Below are 25,724 nucleotides of genomic sequence, written 5' to 3'. Positions count from 1 at the left end.
GTCTCAAAACAAACAAAAAAATAAAGACAAATGACCCCATTAAAAAGTAGGCAAAGGATCTGAATAGACATTTCCCCCAAAGAAAATACACAAATGGCCAAATATCTCATGAAAAAATGTTCAACATCATTAGCCATCAGGGAAATGCAAATCAAAACAATGACGAGATACCACTTCACACCCACAAAGATGACTACCAATCAAAATGACAGACAATAACAAGTGTTGGCCAGGATGTGGGAAAATGGAACCCTCATACATTGCTGATGGGATGTAAAATGATTCAGCTGCTTTGGTAAATAATGTGAAACTTCCTTAAAAGGTTAAACATACAGTTACCATATTGAAACGAGAAAAGCTCCCTTTTCCCCCTCTCAGGACGTGCGATGGGGGTGTGGCTCGCTTCTTCAGTGCTCCGCTGCTCAAATCTCTAGAGGAGCAGACAGAGGGGGGCAGGCTGTGGGGTTCCGACCCCATAGCACTATCTAGGGGTGAATGTTTACAGCACCATCTAGGGGTGAAGCCCCAGTGGGTGTGTGTTACAGTTTGCCATCTATAGGTGGCTTGTGTTAGTCAGCTCAATTAGACCCTCTACCTTGTCGCAAGGACAGAGGGTTTTTGTATCCCCGGGTTTCTTGCCTTGGTGTACTGGAAGAATAGGATCACACATGGGCTTGGAGAATGAGTGTGAGGTTTTATTGAGTGGAGGTAGCTTTCAGCAGATGGGGGAGCCAGAAGAGAGATGGTTTTCCCCTGGAGTTGGGCCGCTCGGCAGCCCTGGCTCTCCTCCAACTGCCCCGGCCAAACTCCGTGTCGTTCTGCCAGTGCCAATGTACTCCTCTCGATGTCCGCCGCTTCTGTCTCCACCTTGTTAGGGTCTCGGGCTGTTACAGGCACAGGATGGGGGCATGGTGGGCCAGGATGGTCTTGGGAAATGCAACATTTGGGCGGGAAAGCAGGAGTGCCTGTCCTCACCTAGGTCTGTGGGGATGGAGCCCTAGCCAGGGACCACACCCTTCCTGTACCCAGCACTTCCCTTCCCCCGTCCATATCATTTAAAGGTAACACTCTCTTCTCTTCCCAGCACTCCTGTATCAATATGACCCAGCAATTTCACTCCTAGGTATACCCAAGAGGCATTAAAACATATGTTCACACAAAAACTTATACACAAATATTCACAGCATCATTATTCATCATAGCCTAAAAGTGGAAACAACCCAAATGTCCATCAACTGATGACTAGAAAAACAAAATGTGATATATTGATCTAACAGAATACTATTTGGCCATACAAAAAATTAAGTTCTGGCACATGCTATAATATGGATGAACCTTGAAAACATTACACTAAGAAGTCAATCACAAAGGAGCACATGTTGTATAACCTCATTCATATGAAATATCCAGAATAAGCAAATCTATACAGACAGAAAGATTAGTGGTTACCTATAGCTAGGAGGGCTGGTGGGGAACAGGGAGTGATTGCTAATGGGCATAGGGCTGCTTTTTGTGGTGATAAAAATATTCTAATTTAATGAAATACATAAAAACAATTTTTATAAATAAACAACCAAACAGAATCATACTATCCATCAAAGCCCATTTATATTTAGTGTTTTTTTTTTTTTGAGATGGAGTCTTGCTCTGCCACCCAGGCTGGAGTACAATGGCACGATTTCGGCTCACTGCAACCTCCGCCTCCCGGGTTTAAGTGATTCTCCTGCCTCAGCCTCCCAGGTAGCTGGGACTACAGGCAAGTGCAACCACACCCGGCTAATTTTGTTGTATTTTTAGTAGAGATGGGGTTTCACCATGCTGACCAGGCTGGTCTCAAACTCCTGACCTCAAGTGATCCACCCGCCTCGGCCTCCCAAAGCGCTGGGATTACAGATGTGAGCCACCAGGCCCAGCCAAGCCCATCTATATATAGAAAAGGGTATGTAACAGAATCAAAAACGTGATTCAAATTTTACATAGGCTGTCTTCAAATAAATATTTATCAAATATGAACATATCACAGTTTAGAAATGAGCAGAGTTTTAAATCTGTGAATTACACACAATAGTCTTTTGGCTTTTTGTTTTGTTTTTCAGAGTACCTACTTTCCAAAAGGTCTACTACAGCTCCAGGATCTACTGCACTTTCAAATACCTGCAGAGAAAAATGGGGAAAATAAATTTTCAAAGTTGTATTAATAAGCACATATAGAAACTGTAAATGCCAGGTGCAGTAGCTCACACCTGTAATCCTAGCACTTTGGGAGGCCGAGGTGGGTGTATTGCTTAAGCTCAGGAGTTTGAGACCAGCCTGGGCAACATGGTGAAACCCTCTCTCTACAAAAAATACAAAAGTTAGCTGGGCATGGTGGCTCATGCCTGTATTCCCAGCTACTTGGGGGGCTGAGGCTGAAGCATCACTTGAGCCCAGGAGACAGAGGCTGCAGTGAGCCGAGATGGCATCACCACATTCCAGCATGGGAGAAAGAGTGAGACCCTGTGAAAGAAAGGAAGGAAGGAAGGAAGGAGCTGTAAATTATATTCTTCCAAGTAACTAACATATGTAAAATCCACTCACATAACATTTTAGAATTCAACAGATGCACCTTTAATAGGTGTCTGATTAAAAGTTCAAAAAGTGATTATAGAATAAATGAAGGATAATTAACACAACAATAAGAAGTGCAAGAAAATCTCGATTAGCTAAGTCTACCACATGCTAAAAATATCAACTTGACCTAGCTCTACTGTTTGTTGCTAAAAGCCCATCTTGAATCAATCTCAAAGAGTCTCGTTTGACTACCTAGAAAAACATTCTGTATACAACAGATACTCATTAAATGTTAACTGAATGAATGGTTTCTCTCCCCAAGCAATTGGTTGTGCTAAAAAGGAACATAAAAAGAAATTTTACCTACGCGTAACACAAAAGGAAAGCTAAGTACTAGCAGCTACACTCCCATAGAATAAGAAAAGAAAGAGAGAAGAGTATCAAAAGTTTTAAGTGTATCTTGAAGCACAAGAAAAACATTGTAATATCTGTCTAGCCATTGCCAAATCTTTATATTTTCTTCCTGAAATAAAAGGGCCTGGGATAGGATTGAAATAAAGGTACACCCTGTCTTTCCCCCTAAGCTCTAGGACCTAAGAAAAACAAAACATTTTCAGCAGAGCTTGATTTCAGGATTTAAAGTTCTGATTTAAATGGTATTCAAACTTAAACAAAAATGAAAGTGTCTCATATAATCAATTTTTGTCCTACTGACTTGGATTTATCAAGCAAATGTGGGTAAGTGGGGTTTTTTTGCCTACATTATTTTAACAATCCTTTCATTTTACCCATTGTTATGGGTTGAATTGTGTCCCCCCAAAAATTCGTGGGATGAAGTCTTAAACCTAGTATCTCAGAATATGACTTTAGTTTGCAAATAGGGTCACTGCAGATAAAATTACTTAAATTACAATAAGATCATACTGGGATAGGGTAGGCCTCTGATAAGACTGGTGTCCTTAGGAAGGGCAAAAATTTGAGCACAGAAACTGTTTTTTAAAAAAAAAGAAAAAGAAAAGAAGAAAAACTTTAGGCAAAATTAAATTTATTTGAGCAAGGAACAATTCATAAACTGGGCAGCACTCAGAACTAAAAGAGGTTCAGAGACCTCCGCTGCTGCATTATGGGCAGCAAGCTTTTACAGGCTGACATGAAAATAAGACAAAGAAAATATATTTAATTGGTTGGAGTGGAAAGACCCTAGTTAGAGATCAGTTGGCAGTTTCTGATAGGTAAAGTCTCTAGTTAAAGGTTAGTTGGCAGTTTCTTATTGGTAAAATCTTTAGTTAGAGGTTCGTTGGTGGCATCTGTTTGGTAAATGTCTCTAGTTTTACTGTTTACATTGGGCTTCAGTTTGCTTACATAGGAATTTAAAGCACTGGAGCCGCCCCAGCCTAATGACTTCCCCCACCCTCAATTTTTTTAACAGTACACACACAGAGTGAATGCCATGTAAATATTGGAATTACACTGCCACAAGCCAAGGAACTATACCAGAAACTAGGAGAGTGGCCTGGAATAGGTCCTTCCCTAGTGCCTTTAAAAGGAATATGTCCCTGCTCACACTCTGATTTCAAGAATTTTAGCCTCCAGAACAGTGAGACGATATGTTTCTGTTGTTTAAGCCACTCCACTTGTGGTACTTTTGTATAGCAGCTCTAGGAAACTAACATATCCATATCTAAGGATTTTCTCAAGTATGATCTTGGGGAGTAAATTAATCAACACGAACTGCTTAAACAATGACTCATATATTCTTATGAGTAACTTGTTTACCCAAATGCTTCAGAAAATTCCATTTTGAATTAAACAGATCTAAGGAAAAGAAAATTTTTTCACTACCCGCTGAAAATAGTTGAAGCTAGAGAAGGGAACACATACAAGGAAGCTAAAACCAACAGGAAGAAAGGAATATGAACCCAAACAACTCATGCAAGAGGACAATTAATTGACTGAATTGTATAAAATGAAAAAGTGGTTCCATGATTTGTTTGACTAGTAATCTCAAATGTACAGCTTTTCAACAGAGCCGTAGTGGCATCTGAAATGTGACTCAGGCTCACTCTTCTCTTTGACAAATCAAGGAGGTGGGAGTTATCTAGTTGTGCGCTTCTACGATTTTGTATCTTTGGGCTTCTTATAAAAATATTTTTAAAGACTTTTACAGGCCAGATGCAGTGGCTCATGCTGTAATCCCAGCACTCTGGAAGGCCGAGGCGGGCAGATCACTTGAGGCCAGGAGTTTGAGACCAGCCTGGCCAACATGGTGAAACCCTGTCTCTACTAAAAATACAAAAATTAGCCTGGTGTGGTGGCAGATGCCTGAACCTGGGAGGCGGAGGGTGCAGTGCCCTGAGGTCTTGCCACTGCACTCCAGCCTAGGTGACAGAGCAACACTCTGTCTCAAAAAAAAAAAAAAAAAAGGCTTCTACAGAGCAAATTCAAAATTGATATAACTAATAAGAAAATTATTGGGATGGGGGAAAGACTGCACTTTTACCACCAACTTTTTACCACTTCTAACATCTAAATGGGAGAACTAAGTTCCTTTAGATTCTGAGTATATGTTCCAAGGTAATAGCCATTTATTTCTTTCCTCATTTATCCAGCCAGTTTGGTACATTCTTCATTTAAATTAATAGGTTGTGATTTATAAAAATGTTACATACAACCTTAGCCCTTCAGAAAATTGATCTTCATCTCCACTGTCAACCTCAGGTTGAAACAGATAGGTCACTTTCTGGGCATCACTTTCCAGACCTTTAAAAGTGACATGCTCAAGTCTCAGGATACAAAATCAATGTGCAAAAATCATAAGCATTCCTATACACCAATAACAGACAAACAGAGAGCCAAATCATGAGTGAACTCCCATTCACAATTGCTTCAAAGAGAATAAAATACCTAGGAATACAACTTACAAGGGACGTGAAGGACCTCTTCAAGGAGAACTACAAACCACTGCTCAACAAAATAAAAGAGGACACAAACAAATGGAAGAACATTCCATGCTCATGGATAGGAATAATCAATATCGTGAAAATGGCCATACTGCCCAGGGTTATTTATAGATTCATTGCCATCCCCATCAAGCTACCAATGACTTTCTTCACAAAATTGGAAAAAACTACTTTCAAGTTCATATGGAACCAAAAAAGAGCCCGCATTGCCAAGACAATCCTAAGCCAAAAGAACAAGGCTGGAAGCATCATGCTACCTGACTTCAAACTATACTACAAGGCTACAGGATCCGAAACAGCAAAGTACTGGTACCAAAACAGAGATACAGACCAATGGAACAGAACAGAGGCCCTCAGAAATAATACCACACATCCACAACCATCTGATATTTGACAAACCTGACAAAAACAAGCAGTGGGGAAAGGATTCCCTATTTAATAAATGGTGCTGGGAAAACTGGCTAGCCATATGGAGAAAGCTGAAACTGGATCCTTTCCTTACACCTTATACAAAAATTAATTCAAAATGGATTAAAGACTTAAATGTTAGACCTAAAACCATAAAAACCCTAGAAGAAAACCTAGGCAATACCATTCAGGACATAGGCATGGGCAAGGACTTCATGACTAAAACACCAAAAGCAATGGCAACAAAAGCCAAAATTGACAAATGGCATCTAATTAACCTAAGAGCTTCTGCACAGCAAAAGAAACTACCATTAGAGTGAACAGGCAACCTACAGAAAGGGAGAAAATTTTTACAATCTACCCATCTGACAAAGGGCTAATATCCAGAATCTACAATGAACTTAAACAAATCTACAAGAAAAAATCAAACAGCCTCATCAAAAAGTGGGTGAAGGATATGAACAGACACTTCTCAAAAGAAGACATTTACACAGCCAACAGACACATGAAAAAATGCTCATAATCACTGGCCATCAGAGAAATGCAAATCAAAACCACAGTGAGATACCATCTCACACAGTTAGAATGGTGATCATTAAAAAGTCAGGAAACAACAGGTGCTGGAGAGGATGTGGAGAAATAGGAACACCTTTACACCGTTGGTGGGACAGTAAACTAGTTCAACCCATGTGGAAGACAGTGTGGTGATTCCTCAAGGACCTAGAACTAGAAATACCATTTGACCCAGCCATCCCATTACTGGGTATATACCCAAAGGATTATAAATCATGCTACTATAAAGACACATGCACATGTATGTTTATTGAGGCACTATTCACAATAGCAAAGACTTGGAAGCAACCCAAATGTCCATCAGTGATAGACTGGATTAAGAAAATGTGGCACATATACACCATGGAATACTATGCAGCCATAAAAAAGGATGAGTTCGTGTCCTTTGTAAGAACATGGATGAAGCTGGAAACCATCATTCTCAGCAAACTATTGCAAGGACAGAAAACCAAGCACCGCATGTTCTCACTTATAGGTGGGAATTGAACAATGAGAACACTTGGACACAGGGTGGGGAACATCACACACAGGGGCCTGTCGTGGGGTGGGGGGAATAAAGAGTAATGGGTGCAGCACACCAACATGGCACATGTATACATATATAACAAACCAGCACGTTGTGCATATGTACCCTAGAACTTAAAGTATAATTTTTTAAAAAAAAGTGACATGCTCTACTCTGTAGCCTTCCTTCTCCCCAGATCTCCCTCACTGACATTGTTTGGGGCAAAATCATTAGACTTATTAAGGTTAAAACTGATTCCATCTCCAAATTCCAAAACAAAAATGTTAAGAGATTGTCAGTGATGACATAGTAATAACATCAACATTCTATGAAATAGTTTAGTGTGAAGAAGGCTGGTAATGTTTTGACTATTTATATCACCATGTTATTCACCAGAATGGAATCTAGCCTTTATCACTGTAGCTAAATAATCTAGGTATGATCTGAGGAAACAGTAAATCTGAACAGCCTTTTTGTTACAGGATTTTAGTTACAGGATTTAACTAATTTCATTATTTCTTTTTCATTATTTTTCTTGGTCTAATACAGTTTTTTCTAAGGTCCACAGTTTATTAATAATCCCTTTCATAAATGTAATGCAACTACCTCTAACACCTCCAAAAACATTCAGAAATGCTCTCTTTGCTCCAGTTAAAAAATGCCATGGGAGTTCCAAGAATAGGAAACATCAACCAGGGTATTTAGCACTAGATTGACAGAACTTGGCTCAGACCTGCATTACAAAAGCAAGTGTTCCAACTGTGGTTTTGCTTCAAGGCCGACTGCGGTTTTGCACTGTGCTGAAGTGCTTTCGGATAATTTTTTTTAAAAGGAAATTTACGAAATAATGCTGTAAGAACTGTGTTCTTTATAAGAACTCTTAGGTTATCTTCAGACAACAAAAGCCAATGAGAAAGCCAAGATCACCTTTTCAAATCTCATGCTCTCCTGAATCATAATGGGGAACGCAGAGGGAAAGCTGTTTGTCTCCAGGTACTGATTCATGAGGTAGACCCCGAGGTACACATCTTGTTTGCCAGGCAGGAACACTCCTGGGCAAGAAATCTTAAAAAGAAAGAAAACAACAAATAAGAGAGAGAAAACAGGCTTTGCTTTGTTTTGTTACACGGGGCTCTATTTCTCTTAAGCTCCCACAGACACTGACATTTTCCCATCACCTCACTCCCTCACCTGTACCTCCCAACGCCAACATCCTCCCCTCTGCTCTCCTCACACTGGAAATTCCAATTCCCTCCCACGTCTCCACCAGGTGTCACAATCGCGCTCTCGCCGGCTCCTCTCCCCGCCCCTCCGAGATGGTAGTGCGGAAGCGGAAGAGGCTGCAGGGCCGGGAAGCCTCTGTTTGGTCCGGCCAGGTCCCGGGGTCCGGGCCACCAGCCGCGATGCCAAGTCCCCGGAGGAGCATCGAGGGACGGCCGCTGGGCGTCTCCGCTTCGAGCAGCAGCAGCAACCCCGGCAGCCCAGCCCATGGCGGCGGTGGCGGCGGCAGCAGGTTTGAGTTCCAGTCCCTGCTCAGCAGCCGCGCTACGGGCGTGGACCCCACCTGCGCCCGGCTCCGTGCGTCGGAGAGCCCAGTTCACCGCCGCGGCTCCTTCCCCCTGGCCGCGGCGGGCCCCTCGCAGTCGCCCGCGCCTCCGCTGCCCGAGGAGGACCGCATGGACTTGAACCCGTCCTTCCTGGGCATCGCCCTGCGCTCCCTGCTGGCCATCGACCTGTGGCTGTCCAAGAAGCTGGGGGTGTGCGCGGGAGAGAGCTCGTCGTGGGGCAGCGTGCGACCCCTTATGAAGCTGCTGGAGATCTCGGGACACGGCATCCCCTGGCTGCTGGGCACCCTCTACTGCCTGTGCAGGAGCGACAGCTGGGCCGGGCGCGAGGTGCTGATGAACCTGCTCTTCGCCCTGCTGTTGGACCTGCTGCTGGTGGCCTTGATCAAAGGGCTGGTCCGCAGGCGCCGCCCGGCCCACAACCAGATGGACATGTTTGTCACAATCTCGGTGGACAAGTACTCCTTCCCCTCGGGCCATGCCACAAGGGCCGCCCTGATGTCGAGGTTCATCCTGAACCACCTGGTGCTGGCCATTCCACTGAGGGTGCTGGTGGTTCTGTGGGCCTTCGTCTTGGGCCTCTCCAGGGTCATGCTGGGGCGGCACAATGTCACCGACGTGGCTTTTGGCTTTTTTCTGGGCTACATGCAGTACAGCATCGTGGACTATTGCTGGCTCTCACCCCATAATGCTCCGGTCCTCTTTTTACTGTGGAGTCAACGATGACACCATCTCATTGATTATGGCACCAGGAAGTCTGAAGGTTTCCACATTCGATGATGCCAACCTAAACCAGCAGCCATCCCGCTTGTCCCTCTTAGGCATTTCAGGCTTCCTTTGGGACTTCAGGTGTCCCATGATCTTGATGTGCTGCTAGGCTGGAGCACACGCTGGCCATTACTGAACACAGCCATATTAGGGAAAGCAAAAAAACCCAAAAAATCCTCTATTGTATATTTATTCAACAACTGTTTATGTCTCCAGGACAACTGCAAAGAAAACAAGCTGAGGTGGTTATACTGTTGCTGTTAAAAGTTGGTATCAGTAAGATTTGTGTTTTGTGGTAATCCCTAAATCAACATACCACTAAACTGAACTTCCAGAAAGAAACATGATGTTCATTCTGTAAATATACATACAGACAGGTCATGTACTAATCCTAGTCCTTTTCCTGAGGTAGATTTTAAACAGTATTTTTAAAGTCCAAGACATAGGTTTTTCTAGTTTATTCCCTGAAGATCTGTTGCCACAGTTGGGAGATTTCTTCTTAATCCTGATTTTCTTGGTAAGCTTTTTTACTTTATTATCTCTTTAATTTATTATCTCTATCCATATTTGTGGATCGGGTAGTGGGAAAAGCGATTATAATACTTGTCTTTCTCTCCTCTCCCTCCACCCCTCAAAAGATCTTTATGTATTTCCCCCTACTCCCTAACTGTCTTTTAGCATTCAGAGAAAAAGCAAGAACTTGCTTAAAGAGGAATCACTTAAAAGGTAGGCACATCTAAGATGCTCATAGAAAAGGAAGAATGGGACATGGCCCCATGCTTATTTCTGTTTACAACCTAACATGGCATGAGAGAAGGCAAAGAAACTAAGTTGCTGGGGAAAGTCAGAGGAACTGAAAGTTTGGGAATAGGCTGACCACATATTATGCCAGTGACCAGTATGACAGGAGATGGGGCCATGCTGCCAGTCATCTCCACTGAATAAAGAATAATGCTCCTCTATGAGGGTAATAAAGTGGGGAAAAGGAACGTCTTCTCAATGCAAGAACATAAGCTTTCTCGTATATACCTGTATGCTACAGTTTTTCACAAGGAATTCCGTTTTCTGAGGTACAGCACATTTTAGGTAACAGTATTTAACTTGAAATTCATCATGGGAGTCTGCTGCTATACCAGGCACAAGATAAAACTCCAAAATTTCTGTTTACATTGACCTTTACATTTAAAGCTGTTCATCCATGGTGCCTCTCCAAATCATAAGACCAAAGACCACCAAACGCAGGGTGGACTCTGCTCATTATTCTTTGACCCAGAAAGACTGGAGAAGGTATGTGCTTTAAGTGCTGCTCTACCTGAAAAGAAATCCTTTAAATTACCCATGGAAGTGATGTCCTCAGATAATCTTAATGACTATTTTGGCATTTATAAATAGAAATTATTATGGACTTTGATCTGCCATACTGAGGTTCGGAACTTGGAGAATGGCTGTGATAAGTAGGTTTTGAATGAGTGAAAGCATAAACTTGTTCAGAGTGAGGGGCATACTGAAAAAGGAACAGCCATGCCTCAAAATCAAATCATTTGCATTCCCACAACATCCTGAATACCGACTACCTCTTCACTTGCTAAAGCAGCTAAACTGTGAAGCTCTAAGTGGTTTGGGTTTGTTGTTTAACCTTAGCGAGATCCTTTGTTTTAACTGCAGCAATATTCAAGCCAGATGTTTGGAAGCAAATGATATTTCCTCTTGCAGTGTCCACAAATCTGAATATTAGGGGCATGAAATTAGGCTTACCATCTGGTTCATAATTACAATTTTGGAATTCTCTGTTTTAGTTGCTGGGGCCTGAGTTTTCTGGCTCTTAAAGCATAGATCATTTCACCTGATGTTTTTGAAGCATCCTAAGTACAGTAGAGTAGAAAACTGATTTCTTTGTTAATTGTACACTGAAGAATGCCTTTTAAAAATCAAAATAAAATTAACCAATAATGGTGAATGAAGTGAGATGAAAACTTGCTTAATTTTTGCCTTGATGAGGAGGGAGACAGATTTATCACTTAGCTTCTCAAGAGTTCCTTCTTCCTGCACAATTTTTAGAGCTTAAAACTGGTATAGCATTACTAATATGGTCTAGCCCTATTTGCTGTCAGCAGAGTGGGACAAATCCAGGAAATTTTGATCACCTTTCACACCCACATGTATGATGAAACCACAGCATTTGCCAATTGTATGGAGGCCAACCAAATTCCATGACAATTTCCTGTTAGCATTGTGCTTGTAGTCATAGCCAGTAGAAAAGCCCCTAGAGGAAAAGCGGCATGATATTCTGTTACTAACTACATGGAAGGATTGGAAAATGGAAACTGAAATAAGAGGGAATGACAGACCCCCAAGTAGAAACCATGGAGTCACTCTGCCACAGCACTTCACTTAGGAAAGATTTGGTAATTACAAAATATTGATTGATTGATTTCCCTTTTGGAATTAGCAAGCCAGAGCCATCACTAAGGGGAAACAGCATAGAAAATATCCGATTGGTTCATAGAGTTGGCAAATAATCAGGAAATGATGGAGCTTTTAAAAATTATTCCCTGGTTATTTAAAGAAGTTTAAAATACTTTCACAAATCTTTATCCAGGAGAAGAAAATAAATTCTACCTGGACTTAATGCGGGGTTGTTTGAAAAGGATTTAAAAATTCACGATAAAGATAAGAAACATGTTAGCTTTAGAACAGAAAAAAAAAAGTGGGAACAGGTGGAGCTGAATTAAAGGTTAGGAAGTCAGGGAAAACCAATATGGAGAATCTTAAAGACAAAGGTACGATCTGTCCCAGAAGATAATGATGTGTTTGTGGTAAGTGGGGGATGTGGGGGAGGGTTGTTGAAAACCACCTGAGACTATTTAGAGTCCGACTTGAGGTTAAGGAGGGGGAGTTCATCGATCTCTTACCGCCCGGATCTGCAGCTCCACCACCACCTCCAGAGGCATCGTTCCCTGCGTGGGCGAAAGGACTGGAATGAAAAGATCCTTTTGTGCCGAGCCTTGGACCAATTTTTCTTAGTTTAGCTGAATCCCTAGAGCAAATGTTCCCAGAAGCTTCCCCAGTCCCACCCCCTTGTTCCCCTGCCGTCCCCCCCAGCCCAGGTCCCTCCCACCGGGACGGGTCTCTCACACTCAAGCTGGAGTGCAGGCTTCCAGAAGGCGGAAGCGTGGCGTTGCCAGGGACACTCAAACGTGCAGTCTTCATCGTGGAACGCGCGCGAGTCCCCAGCGCAGACGCGCGCCCTCACGGTGCGCCGCTTGGAGGCGAGGTCGCTGTTGCCTACGCAGTCCCCTAACCAGAGAGACTGGCCCTGTCTAGCGTGCTAGACGGATAGAGAAATGCTAACAATCCCGGATTTCTTTACATCAGCTCCTGCTATCCCCAATTACCATGTTAAAATGTTTACCGTTTTCATTCTGAAAGTAGAATGAGATCATAGGTCTGTTCTAATTTAATACACGTGTTTAGTATCTGCACGACCCCAAGCCTTGTAGTTTCTGTAACAATTCTCATTTAATATAGTTGCCTGTTCCTAAAAATACTCTTTTGCTTATTAAATGTTATGTTTGCTTCGGAAAACATGGCCACTGTCAATAACAAACGTGTGCTAATTAGAAATATAAGGTTAATTCCTAAACATATTTAAAAGTTAGGTATCCCCTGTTAGCAGCAATGGAAATATGTCAGTCTTTCCATAACGGTGTCCAGCCTTTTCTGGGGTTTAGTTTAAGGCAAGCATTGAGTAGCCCAATGGGTAGTTATTGTATTTGCCAAAACCACAGTTACACTGTAAACACTGTCAGAGGTGGTGGGCAGAGCAAGAGTTCTGAATGAGTAGGGGACATTCACTACATCTAATAGACAAAAATGAAGGAAAGGAGCAGGTAGTGGCTCCTTCTAGCAATCCAAAAAATCTAGGAAGGCCAATGCTGTCTCTGAAAAAAGAATTTAAAATCCTAAATTATGTTCAGTCATTTATTACTAATATTTTGCATTAGAGAGTTATACAATTGGAAACAGTGCAGAAGGATGGTCAAGACAAGATTCGGTATTCATTTTGGTAACTGGAGTTTATTTCCCTGGAAGGGAAAAACTTGGTATGATGAAGAAGGGCATATTGTATCCTTATCCAGTTCCTAGTGCTGTGTCTCTCTGCATACCAAGAGATACAGGTGGGCACCTAACTACCTATAGTGTCCAGATCATTGATTTGTCACTCACAACTTGCTGACACCCAGAGTGATGTGGGACAGGACCTGTGATGATCCTAACAGATAGGTCACCAACACCAATGCTAAGAAATCAAGGAGAATGACAAGCAAAACAAATTAATAAATAGCCAGAGTTGTATTGGGAGAGAAGAATCAGTCTTTATTGAGGATCTGCAAAGTGCTAGGCACATTGCATATGCTAATTCATCTCATCCCTAGAATAACTCTATCAGGGAGATATTATCCCTATTTTACAGATGCAGAATCTGAAGCTAGACAGCGTTTTACTAAAAGCCACACACCTAATAAAGGAGCAGCCACATTTGAATCCAGGTGTGCCCTACCACATCACTGGGTCTGCAATATAGACATCCTGTTGATCTCTAGAGACACAGTGTTCCATTCTATGCTCTTCTTAGTCTTAACTCTTGATCTAAATGGACTCTCCTTGCTTGGCTGCTAGGGCACAGCTCTCTTCTGGTTTCCCTCCAACTTTCTGGCCATTCTTTCTTTGTCTGTTTATCCTCCTCTGTCTGGCTAAGCAATGTTTCTAGGTCCTTTCCTTTCCTCACTCTATACCCTTTACTTAGAGTGTCATCCATTGCAGATATTGATTAACACATGTATACAGATTTACGTACCCCACCAAGACCTGTCTTCTGCTGCCCCTGACAAGGTGGAATCTCAATATCATATCTTATATCATACATATAAATATGTGTATCTCCTCTTTGTAGCAACTGCCATAATAGCAGTTTTACATTTGTTCCTGTGACTGTTGATTACTATTTGTCTCCGTAATCTGTAAACTCTGCATGGCTAAGCATTTATACCCTAAATAGGATAGAAGATAATAAATATTTTTGAATATTAAATGCAGAGATGGCCAAGCCAATCTGTGGGGGTTAATGTACATGGATAAAGAGAGGTCCCATCACATGGGGTAAAAGAAATCTGCAGAATTAGAAAGGACCAGGCACAGCTACTTCTGCTAATCTGCTATGATGATATTAAATGAGTTGATGGGGATACTTCACACTTTCCTAATTGTCCCCACCATGGTTACCTGAGGCTCTCAGCTGCTGTGGAGATGTGGCAGTTGCTACACACCCAGTCCCTCTCACTCATCTTGCAAAGTTATTTATAATTGAGGCTGTCCATCTCTGCTGGGGGCCAACAAAGCTTTTTAAGGATTGGACTGTCACCACTTCAAGAGAAAGGCTTTATTACCTGGGTAGATACCTCTTGGTGGCAGCAAACAGATTTCAATGAACAACCGCTATTTCCAGAGAGTGTCTGCAGTGCAGCTTGGCCAGCAGTGACATCAGCATTGCAGAAATGATACAGCAGCACATCCTGTTCACATCCTGGCCCCAGACAAGAAAATGAAACATGCCCCAAATGGGGATTTTCCAAAGAGTAAATAAACAAAGAACAAGAATATGACAGATAATTATGGCTGAGATTTTTTTTAACTAAAAAAAATTAATTATAAGACAAAAATTATAAATATTTCAAATAATAAGTGTATTCATATGAAAGGAAGAAACTACTAAAGAGACAGCACTAGTGGGAAGGGTATGGGAAAACACATTGATGGGAGTGTAAATACATACAATGTATTCGTTTCCTATGGCTGCTTAACAAATTTAGGGGCTTAAAGCAAGACAAATTTATTATTTAATTTTGTGAGAAGTCCAACACAAATCTCACTGGGCTAAAATCAAGGTGCCAGCAGGGCTGCATTCCTTGCCTTTCTGTTTCCTTGCTTTTCCAGAGGTTGCTCGTATTCCTTGGCTTAAACTTCCCTTCTTTCATGTTCAAAACTGGCTACATAGAGCCAAGTCCTTCTTATGCTGCCATCTCTCTGGTTCTCCCTTTCTTTTTTTTTTTTTTTTTGTTCTTTTTTTTGAGACAGAGTCTCGCTGTGTCACCCAGACTGGAGTGCAGTGGCGGGATCTCAGCTCACTGCAACCTCCGCCTCCCAGGTTTAAGCGATTCTTCCGCCTCAGCCTCCCGAGTAGCTGGGAGTACAGGCACGCACCACCATGCCCAGCTAATTTTTGTATTTTTAGTAGAGACAGGGTTTCATCATATTGGCCAGGCTGGTCCTGAACTCCTGATCTCGAGTAATACACCTGCCTCAGCCTCCCAAAGTGCTGGGATTACAGGCGTGAGCCACCATGCCTGGCCTCCCTTTCACTTTTAAGGACCTTTGTGATTGCACCTTTGTGAAACACCCAGATAATCCAGGATAATTTCTCTAATTAAAGGTCAGCTGATCAGCAACCTTAATTCCATCTACAACCTTAATTTCCCCTTTACCATGTAAGGTAACCTATGCACAGGTTCCAGGGATTAGGATGTGGATATCTTTGGGGGCCACTATTATGCCTACCACATATAACTTATCTGGAGAGCAATTTGATAATGTCTATCAAAATGTTTAATTTGACTCAGCAATTCTGCTAAGAATTTATCCCATGGGTATACTTTCACAAAAACATATGGTGCACAATTATTTCTAGTTGAAAAAATGCTGGAAACCAACTAAATGTTCATTAGGTAGGATCAGATTAAATCAGTTATGGTTTAGCCATATGATAGAATATTATGCAGCATGGAAAAAGAATGAGGCAGACAGAGCTATATATTCTAACAGTAAATAGTCTCTAAAATATAGAGCCAAGAAAAAAAGGCATAAAAAATGTATACAGTGTGCTGCCATTTGGGAGAGAAGGAGAATATTGTATCTACATATATGCTTAGAATATCCCTGAAAAGATATGCTAGAAGCTGCTATTAATGTGTGCCTCTGGGGAGGGACCTGGGGTAGGGAGGCAGAGAGGAAGTTATTTTTCATTGAATATCTATAGGTACTTTAAAAATATATTTTTGCCAAGTACTTGCATTATTTAATCCAAAAAGGAAACCACATTAAAACAAGTAGAAAATGTAAAATAATACAAAGGATTGGTCTGGGAATATAGAAAGAAGCAGGAACTGGCTTCTTCAGCTTTTGGAGCTATATCCTATATACTACTGCATGCCATAAAAATATCCATGCAAGTGTGTCTGCCACTTCTGCTTCCAGTGCAGGGCTTCTTATCCTGTGATTCCTGGCTATCTCAGGGGTCTTAAACCTCCTGAAATGATAGGCAGCATTTCCTACATGTGCATATATGCATTTTTCCAGGAAAAGAGTCTGTAGCTTTCATAATCTGAAAGGGGAAATGTTAGTCAAGTCAGGTTTTACAGCACTGTTCAGTGCATGCTGACTCCTCTTCCTGCCATCGGCTCCCCATCTACAGCAAAAAGAAAGGCTACCTGGGTTATCAGACAAGGCGGCAGGTAAGAAAAGAGGGCCTGTTCTCTCCATCACATCCATACTCCCTTATTAGAGCAAAAGGACAGCTGTATTTCATAATAAGTGATTTTAAAAAAAGACCCTCAAAGTCCTGTTCTAAGCCATTTGTTTATGTCTGGACTCAACAGACTCATTTGTCAGGCCCTACAATCTTTTGAGCAGTGAATTATTCATTAGCAAGTATGAATAACACCAGCAGATTGAGTTTCCAAAGTGAGTTAGTCATTTGCATTTGGAAGAAATGCCTGAAAAGGAAGAAACACAAAAACGAAAAAACACCCAAGAACCTGAAATGATCTGGATTATTTCAGTAGTAGTGCATTTCCAGGTCAATGATTTTTTATTTCTTTTAAAGCATGGGCCCAGTCTCAAGACCCAAGAAATAACTGTCTTATATTTGGCCTTCTCCAAAGTCTTTCTCTAAAATGTTCTGTAATAGTTTAGTTTTCTCAAACTCTGATATACAGAGAAGAAAGTTTTACCTTTCTCACTTTTGTATGTATGAGAAAGCTCAATGAACTACACTGAGTTCTTTCCTTGGTTCTAACAAACTGCATAAAGATGAAGTATAGCAGGGTGCAGTGGCTCACGCCTGTAATCCCAGCACTTTGGGAGGCTGAGGTGGGCGGATGACCTGAGGTCAGGAGTTCGAGACCAACCTGGGCAACAAGCAAAACCCTGCCTCTACTAAAAATACAGAAATTAGTGGGGTGTGGTGGCACATTCCTGTAATCCCAGCTACTTGGGAGGCTGAGGCAGGATAATCGCTTGAACCCGGGAGATAGAGGTTGCAGTGAGCTGAGACTGCGCCACTGCACTCCACCCTGGGCAACAGAGCGAGACTCCATCTCAAAAAATAAATAAAAAAGATGAAATGTGTATATACATATATACATACATATATATGCACACATACATATATACATACATACGTATACACACATATATAATTTATATATATTAATGTTAATATCCTTTAGGCAAACTTTACATTAGCAGAATCTGGCTGTCACCATATGAACTCACTGATCAATTCCAGCCCCACTCTGCATCATTATAGGTACATTATATGCTTCCCTATGTGATTCATAGGAAGTACCTATGAAGCACATTTACCAAGAAAGTTGTAGTTGAATCTAATCAACTACACTGAGAGTTGCACTGTCCGATAATAAAAATATGGTAGCCATTTATAGCTATCTAACTGAACTAAAATTAAATACATTTATTTATTTATTTATTTAGAGATGGAGTCTCGCTCTTGTCACCCAGGCTGGGGTGCAGTGGCACAATCTTGGCTGACTGCAACCTCTGCCTCCTGGGTTCAAGCAATTCTCCCGCCTCAGTCTCCTGAGTAGCTGGGTTTACAGGCACCCGCCGCCATACCCAGCTAATTTTTTGTGTTTTTAGTAGAGATGGGGTTTCGCCATTTTGGCCAGGCTGGTCTCGATCTTCTGACCTCAGGTGATCCGCCTGCCTTGGCCTCCCAAAGCGCTAGGATTACAGGTGTGAGCCACTGCGCCCGGCCAACTAAATACATTTAAAATCCAGTTCCTCACTTGCATTAGTCACATTTAAAGCACACATACCCATATGTTGCCAGTGGCTACTGGGATTAGATAATGCAGGCAGAATATTTTTATCATCGCAGAAAGTTCTAATGGGCAGCATTGCTCTAGAGTTAACTTCACTTAAAGGAAATATGGAGGACAGAAAAATATGTTAATGACAACAAAAGGAAGCAGGCAGACATATTTATAACAGAACATGGGACATTCCAGCACATACGTGCAGTCCCAGCTACCTGAGAGGCTGAGGTGGGAGGATCACCCGAGCCTGGGTGGTCGAGGCTGCAGTGAGCCATGATTGAGCCATGCACTCCAGCCTGGCCCACAGAGTGAGACCTTGTCTCAATAAATAAATAAGTAAACAAACAAACAAATAAATAAATAGAGCCCGGCGCAGTGGCTCACGCCTGTAATCCCAACACTTTGGGAGGCCAAGGCAGGTGGATCACCTGAGGTCGGGAGTTCGAGATCAACCTGACCAACATGGAGAAACCCTGTCTCTACTAAAAATGCAAAAAACTTGGCCGGGCATGGTGGTGCATGCCTGTAATCCCAGCTACTCGGGAGGCTGAGGCAGAAGAATCGCTTGAACCTGGGAGGCGGAAGTTGCGGTGAGCTGAGATGGTGCCATTGCACTCCAGCCTGGGCAATAAGAATGAAACTCTGTCTATAAATAAATAAATAGAATCTGGGACATTCCATAGGACCCCTAACCCAGTTAATCTGCAATAAGTCAATGGCATTTTTTTTTTAAAAAAAGGAAGAGGTGAGGGAACTGATCTAGATTAAAAGATACTTAAGAGACCTCACAACCAAATGGAATATGTGGACTTTGTTGGGACATTAATTCAAACAAACCAAATGCAATATTTGAGACTATCAGGGAATTTTTTTTTTTTTTTTTTTTTTTTTTTTGAGACAGAGTTTCACTCCTGTTACCCAGGCTGGAGTACAATGGTGCAATCTTGGCTCATCGCAACCTCTGCCTCCCGGGTTCAAGTGATTCTCCTGCCTCAGCCTCCCGAGTAGATGGGATCATAGGCATGCACCACCACGCCCGGCTAATTTTTTGTAACTTTAGTAGAGACAGGGTTTCTCCACGTTGGTCAGGCTAGTCTCCAACTCCTGACCTCAGGTGATCCGCCCGCGTTGGCCTCCCAAAGTGCTGGGATTACAGGCATGAGCCACCATGCCCAGCCTATCAGGGAAATTTGATTATGGTTTGGACATTAGATAACACCAAGCAATTAATTTTTATATATATGATAAATGGGCATTATATATATATGATAATGCCCTTGTGTTTATGTAAGGCAAATATTAACATTGTTTAGAGACATATATTAAGGTATGTAGTGGTAAAATGATTTAATGTCTAAGATTTTGCTTTTAAGTATTCCAGTCAATGAATAAAAGGAATAGATAAAGCAAATGTTGTAAAATCTTGATAATTATTGACTGTGGGTTATGGATGAATGGGGTTTCTGTAATTTTATTCTTTTTTGTGTTAAAAAAATACTCACACTAGGCTGGTCATGGTGGCTGACACCTGTAATCCCAGTGCTTTGTGAGGCAGAGACCAGAGGATTGCTTGAGGTCAGGAGTTCAAGACCAGCCTGGACAACATAGTGAGAACCCATGTCTACATTAAAAAAAAATTAGGTGGGCATAGCAGTGTGCACTTGTAGTCCTAGCTATTCAGGAGGCTGAGGTGGGAGGATCCCTTGAGCCCAGATGTTGGAAGCTGCAGTGTGCTATCATCTTGCCACTGCACTCCAGCCTGTGTGACAGAACACAATCTTGTCTCTTAAAAAAAATCATAATAACAACTTAAAAAAACCTTTGACATATAAAATTCCCTTCAATATAAGTCTTACACATACTGAAAGAGAAAATATAGTGGATCTATTCACCTCAAATGCAGATGAGATGAGAAAATTATTGTGGTGTGTAATAATGCTTTACAAGTAATTCAGAGGGACATCCACTTAAAGGTGAAAAAGTAGCGCTGTTTTTTTTTGCTTTTTTTTTTTTTTTCAGACGGAGTCTCGCTCTGTTGCCCAGGCTGGAGGGCAGTGGCACAATCTCGGCTCACTGCAAGCTCCAACTCCTGGGTTCACGCCATTCTCCTGCCTTAGCCTCCTGAGTAGCTGGGACTACAGGCACCCGCCACCATGCCCAGCTAATTTTTTGTATTTTTAGTAGAGACAGGGTTTCACTGTGTTAGCCAGGATGGTCTCGATCTCCTGACCTCATGATCTGCCTGCCTCGGCCTCCCAAAGTGCTGGGATTACAGGCGTGAGCCACTGCGCCCGGCCAGTGCTGTATTATAATAGTGATCTCTGCATGAATATCCAAAACAGGAGCTGGCAATTTGAGTATTTCTTTACATATACACACTTCTCAAGAATTTTCCAGGAATCTTCCAAGGAAGGAATCAAATTGCAATTGCACAGCTTTTAACAATCTTGAAGTCATTTGGGATGTGGACCCACACATGGGTTCTGTTTCACCCAACTTTATTAGAGTTCATGAGTCAGACTCATATGTTACTCTTTGGCTTGTGCTTTGATTTACTGGCATTTGTAGGCTCAATGCTTACATAATGATGCAACGCAAGTCCTTCCACAAGGGCTGCCCTTGGGCATTTTGGACTACATAGTCTTTCCATTTAAAAGTAATTTCCACTCAGAAAAAAACCTAATTTGCTCCTTTGAGTTTCAGCTGGCTAGCTCTATGTCCATGGGAGTAATAGGCAAATTATGACCCAAAGCAATTTCCAAGGAATTTTATTTATTATCCAAAATAAGAAAGTAGAAGAGTATGATTAAGTTCCAAGACTTGTTTAAAAAGTGTCTACTGGAGCTGGGCCTAGTTGTACGTGCCTGTAATCCCAGCCACTTGAGAGGCCGAGGCAGGAGGATCTCTTGAGCCCAGGAGTTTGAGACCAACCTAGGTAACACAGCAAGAACTGTTTCTAAAAATAAGTGTTTACTATGCCAGGGCACAGGATTCAGATCCTGAAGTCAGCAATGGCTCAAGATGAGGCTACTTCTGGTATCATTATATCCACTCCTTATCTCCTACCAAAATATACTTCTTTCTATTCCTTTTTCACCATCTTCTGCCTTTATTTAACCTTTTCTTTTATCCTTGTTTCCATTCGTTCATTCTCTATCCATTTATTCAGCTCACATTTATTGAGTGTCTACTGTAAGCCAGGTATTGTTCTGAGCCATGTAAGTACAAGAGTGAATAAGAAACAATCTGTGCTCTCATGGAGCTTACATTCTATTGGGGTAAAAAACATAATAACTAAGTGAATGTAAAATAATAGTATGATGAATAGTAGAAAGGAAATATACAAGGTGGTAAAATAGAACAGGTTGAAGAAGAAATGAGAACCTCATTTAGACTCACTGGCCAGATTGGCCTAAGAGTATGAGATTTGGTCTAAGATCTAAGAAGAAAAGCATGACCACTAGCAAGCCTTTCAAAGTAAGAGAAAAGGCAAAGGGAATAGCAACTCGAAAGGGCCATGAGTTAGGAAAGGAACTGCCATGTTTGAGGAACTGAAAGGAGTCCAAGAGAGATTTTGGGGTGGGAGAGGGCAAGGAAGGTGTTAGGAAGAGGGTTTAAGAAATGACATTCAGGGCCAGGTGCAGTGGTGCACATCGGTAATCTCAGCACTTTGGGAGGCCGAGGCGGACAGATCACCTGAGGTCAGGAGTTTGAGACCAGCCTGGCCAACATAGTGAAACCCTGTTTCTACTAAAAATACAAAAATCAGCTGGGTGTGGTGGTGCACACCTGTAATCCCAGCTACTCGGGAGGCTGAGGTAGGAGAATCGCTTGAACCCAGGAGGTGGAGGTTGCCGTGAGCTGAGATGGCGCCACTGCAGTCCATGCACTCCAGCCTGGGAGACAGAGGAAGACTCCATCTCAAAAAAAAAAGAAAGGAATGACACTCAGGAATTAGGCTGCCACTAGGTTTCACAGGAACTTTATCAATTATGGCAGAGAATGTGATTGCCTACCTTACTGCCACAAACTCTTCCTCCTTGCTAACAGAACTCCAGTTTTGTTTAGGTAGCAATGCATCCAGCTCCAGACAACAAATCATAATTTATTTAAGCCAGTTCTGGCCAATAAGATATAAGGATTTCACTAGAAGGTTTCGAGAAATATCTTTATTCTTCATATGAGAGCCACAAGTGAATAAAGCTGTCTTGCCTCCTTCTCTGTCTTCCTGCTTTAGCTTCTGCCATATTTTGATGTGATGTCCAGAGCTGTAGCAGCCATCCTGCAACCATGATGTAACAAGCCTGAAGATGAAAGTAAACAGATCTGGGATGCTGGGGAGGAGGGATAGGGATTGAAAGAACCTGAATCTTCCTTTCCTTTCCCTTTCCTTCCCTTTCCTTCCCTTCCCTTCCCCTCCCCTCCCCTCCCTTTCCCTTCCTTTCCTTTCTTTCTTTTGCGACACAGTCTCGCTCTGTCACCCAGGTGGAGTGCAATGCTGCGATCTCAGCTCACTGCAACCTCCACCTCCCGGGTAGCTGGGATTACAGGCATGCACCACCAGGTCTGGTTAATTTTTGTATTTTCAGTAGAGACAGGGTTTTGCCATGTTGGCCAGGCTAGTCTCAAACTCCTGGCCTCAAGTGATCCACCCGCTTGGCCTCACAAAGTGCTGGGATTACAAGTGTAGGCCACCATACCTGGCCTGAACCTGAATCTTTAATGACACTTTCGAACTGCTAAGCCTATCCTGGGATCATTCTTTTTGTTAAATACACAGTAAATGTCCTTATAGTTTAGGTTTCTTTTAGCTGAGGTTTCAGTTATTTGCATTGAAAGCATATAACTGATATAGCAGGGGTGAAACATGATATGATTTATGTATTTTTAAAAAAATTCTCTGGCAAGAGTATGAAGAGATTGTAAGGAGCAAGAATGGAATAGAAGCATGGAAGACTACTGCAGTAGTTCTGAGAAGCAATCATAGTGTTCTGGCCTAGGGAGTACGCAGTAAAGCAGGAAAGAACATAGATTCAAGATGTATTTGGGGGTAAAAACAGCAGGACTTGCTGTTGGTATGAGAGGTAAAGGAGAGGGAGGAACTAAGGCTGAACTCCAGGTTTTGGACTGGATGGTGATGCCATTGATTGACACGGAGAAGACCCAAAGAAGTTTGGGGAAGGGGGTGAGATCAAGGGTTTGGATGTGTTAAATTTAAGATGTGTATGAACCATTCAAAAAGAGATGACAAATCACCGGGTAGACATGAGTCTGGAGCACAGGGGTAAGGTCAGGACTTGGATTGGAGAATTATAGATACACAGATGTTATTTAAAGCCACAGGAATAGACAGGATTCTCCTCACTGGCCAAAATATGAAGAACTCTAAAGTTAGAGGTCAGCTAGAAGGGAAGAAGACTGAGGAGAAGTAGTGAAACAGGTAGGAGAAAAACTAACAGCATTAGCGTTTATATAGGGCTTACTTTATGCCAGGCACTATTCAAAGCACTCTGTGGCTTCATGAAAGCAAAGAGAAAAATGTTTTTGTTTTCTTCCTCCCTTTCCAGTCTCTTCTGTGACTTTCACCCCTAAATTCAAAAGGTTTAGGTGCAAAAGTGATTCTCAGCTTTCATTTGTAATTAATTTTATAGTAATCTTGTAGTGTTATAATCTTGTACTGTTATAATACTATAATTATAGTATACATTCATTGGAAAAATATTCAAACAGCATAGTACAGGGAAGCTAAATGTGGAAAGTAAAGATCCTCAGAAGCTTTCCTTCCTAGACTCACCCACCAGATGTAATCATTAATAGTTTCTTGCATATCCTCCAGGAATGTTCTGCGCGCGCACACACACACACACACACACACACACACAGACACGGACGCAAATACCATCCCTCTCTCTTCTCCTCTCTCTGTATACGTACTCATATGTTTAATTCTGCAAGTTGCTTTGTTTAAAACTCCATACCTTTTGGACGTATTTATATATCAGCATATTTAGACACAATTTACTTTTTTAAAAAAGGGTAATATCCCATTGTATTAATATTCCATAATTTAAGTTCCTCTATCGATGGACAATTAGAATGCTTTTTTTTTCTTGCCACACACACACAAAAATTGCTGCCAGAAATATTTGTAGTAAATCTTCGGATATTGGTGTAAAAATAATTGTTGCATACTTTCTTAGCGGTGAAATTGCTGAATCAATCCGCTCAAGCCTCTCATATTGTCAAACTACTCCTCCTAAAAGGTTATACTAATGACATTCTCACATCATTTCCTTACGTCTTGGTACACATTTGGTATTAAGCGACTTCACAAGTTTGCCAATCTAACTACGTGGGAAAAGATGGCGTCATGTTGTTTTTATTTGGGTCTCTTTGTGAGTAGGGCAGCAAGACCTGATTATTAAACGTGCAAGTTCTGAAGTTAAACTCCCCGGGGCTGGATCCTACCTCTTCCTTGTAAAATGTGTGATCTCGGGCATGTTGGGTCTATTTCCTCGTCTCAAAAAAAGGGGATAAACAGAGTACATGTCTTTAGACTTAAACAAGATACGTAGGCATACAGGAAGCCCTTCTTATGCGTTCGCTGCTAGCGGTACTGATCCTAATTTTTTTGAAGCCGTGCTGGCTCCGGTACTTTATTTTTGGTGTACTCCTCCAACTAACCAAGTTTCGCAGAATTCTGTTGTTGCCTGTAATTAGAAATGAGAGGAAAATTGGCTCCGCTTGTTCAAAATTCTCCTCCCTCCGCCCCAACTCTGCCTTAGAATCACTGGTTTAAATGTCAATGTAAAGGAATGAATTGCAATTTTCAAGCAACATGCAAAGTGGACACCTGGTCTGGGTACCTCCCGCCGTTTTCGGTATAGGGAACACCAGATAACAATATATAACGCTACCTAACAAACGTTTCTCCACCCACAGCGCCATTAGCGGTTAAGTTTGCAGTACCGAAGAGCTGCAAGAGAACGGGGCTTAAAACAGGAATACAATTGCTGATCCACCCACTACACGCAAAGGGCCCGGGACGCGCCTCCACAGCCCCGCCCCAACCGGAAGTGACGCACCGTGCCGACTATTTCTTCCGCCGTCCACCGGTGGCGAGGCCCAGGCTATCGCGGGGTGTGCAGCGGTGTCGCGGCCAGTAGAGGGATTCTGGGTAACGGCTCCGGCCCCCGGCTGGGCTTCTGGCTCGGCGCAGCAG

The 25,724-nt window shown here is 42.1% G+C and overlaps 2 protein-coding genes and 1 long non-coding RNA gene across 35 annotated transcripts in view; 1 reads left to right on the top strand and 2 right to left on the bottom strand.

Annotated features, from left to right (window-relative positions):
* The window catches only part of SPATA6L (spermatogenesis associated 6 like), a 157,602-nt gene extending 144,861 nt beyond the window's left edge, over positions 1–12,741 (bottom strand). For 21 of the 30 annotated variants that reach the window (XR_008509664.2, XR_008509663.2, XR_008509668.2 and 18 more), the window contains exons 1-4: positions 12,465–12,741; positions 12,242–12,286; positions 7,924–8,061; positions 2,106–2,154 (exon numbers count right to left, since the gene is read on the bottom strand). Coding sequence is in view for 2 of the 30 variants with exons in the window: in XM_054519978.2 (XP_054375953.1) it covers positions 2,106–2,154; positions 7,924–8,061; positions 12,242–12,286; positions 12,465–12,539 (307 nt within the window). In the remaining 28 variants the exon portion in view is untranslated. Of the gene's footprint in view, positions 1–2,105; positions 2,155–7,923; positions 8,062–8,187; positions 8,322–11,473; positions 11,593–12,241 lie in introns of those variants that run through there. The other 9 variants (XR_008509685.2, XR_008509688.2, XR_008509690.2 and 6 more) reach the window with 4 other exon arrangements.
* On the top strand, positions 8,275–11,286 carry PLPP6 (phospholipid phosphatase 6). The gene has a single exon (XM_002819819.4). The coding sequence runs from the start codon at positions 8,313–8,315 to the stop codon at positions 9,285–9,287; it is 975 nt and encodes a 324-aa protein (XP_002819865.3). The 5' UTR covers positions 8,275–8,312; the 3' UTR covers positions 9,288–11,286.
* Positions 12,742–22,656: 9,915 nt separating the features above from the next.
* Positions 22,657–25,722, bottom strand: LOC129047851 (uncharacterized). 4 transcript variants are annotated; one of them, XR_008509662.2, is made up of 4 exons: positions 25,588–25,722; positions 25,420–25,478; positions 24,971–25,212; positions 22,657–22,806 (listed from the first exon to the last, which is right to left on the bottom strand). It is a non-coding gene; the product is annotated as an uncharacterized LOC129047851 (long non-coding RNA). The 4 variants fall into 4 exon arrangements; XR_008509661.2 differs by having other exon boundaries at positions 24,971–25,478; XR_008509659.2 differs by having other exon boundaries at positions 25,420–25,621.
* Positions 25,723–25,724: the final 2 nt, after the last annotated feature.

The sequence above is a fragment of the Pongo abelii genome, chromosome 13 (assembly GCF_028885655.2).
Source record: "Pongo abelii isolate AG06213 chromosome 13, NHGRI_mPonAbe1-v2.0_pri, whole genome shotgun sequence".
Lineage (NCBI taxonomy): Eukaryota > Metazoa > Chordata > Mammalia > Primates > Hominidae > Pongo > Pongo abelii.
This window is presented reverse-complemented; position numbering and strand designations above follow the sequence as displayed.

What these genes read in the sequence shown, in the direction of transcription:
- PLPP6 (XM_002819819.4), top strand. Translation starts at nt 8,313, where the DNA reads ATGGTAGTGCGGAAGCGGAAGAGGCTGCAGGGCCGGGAAGCCTCTGTT.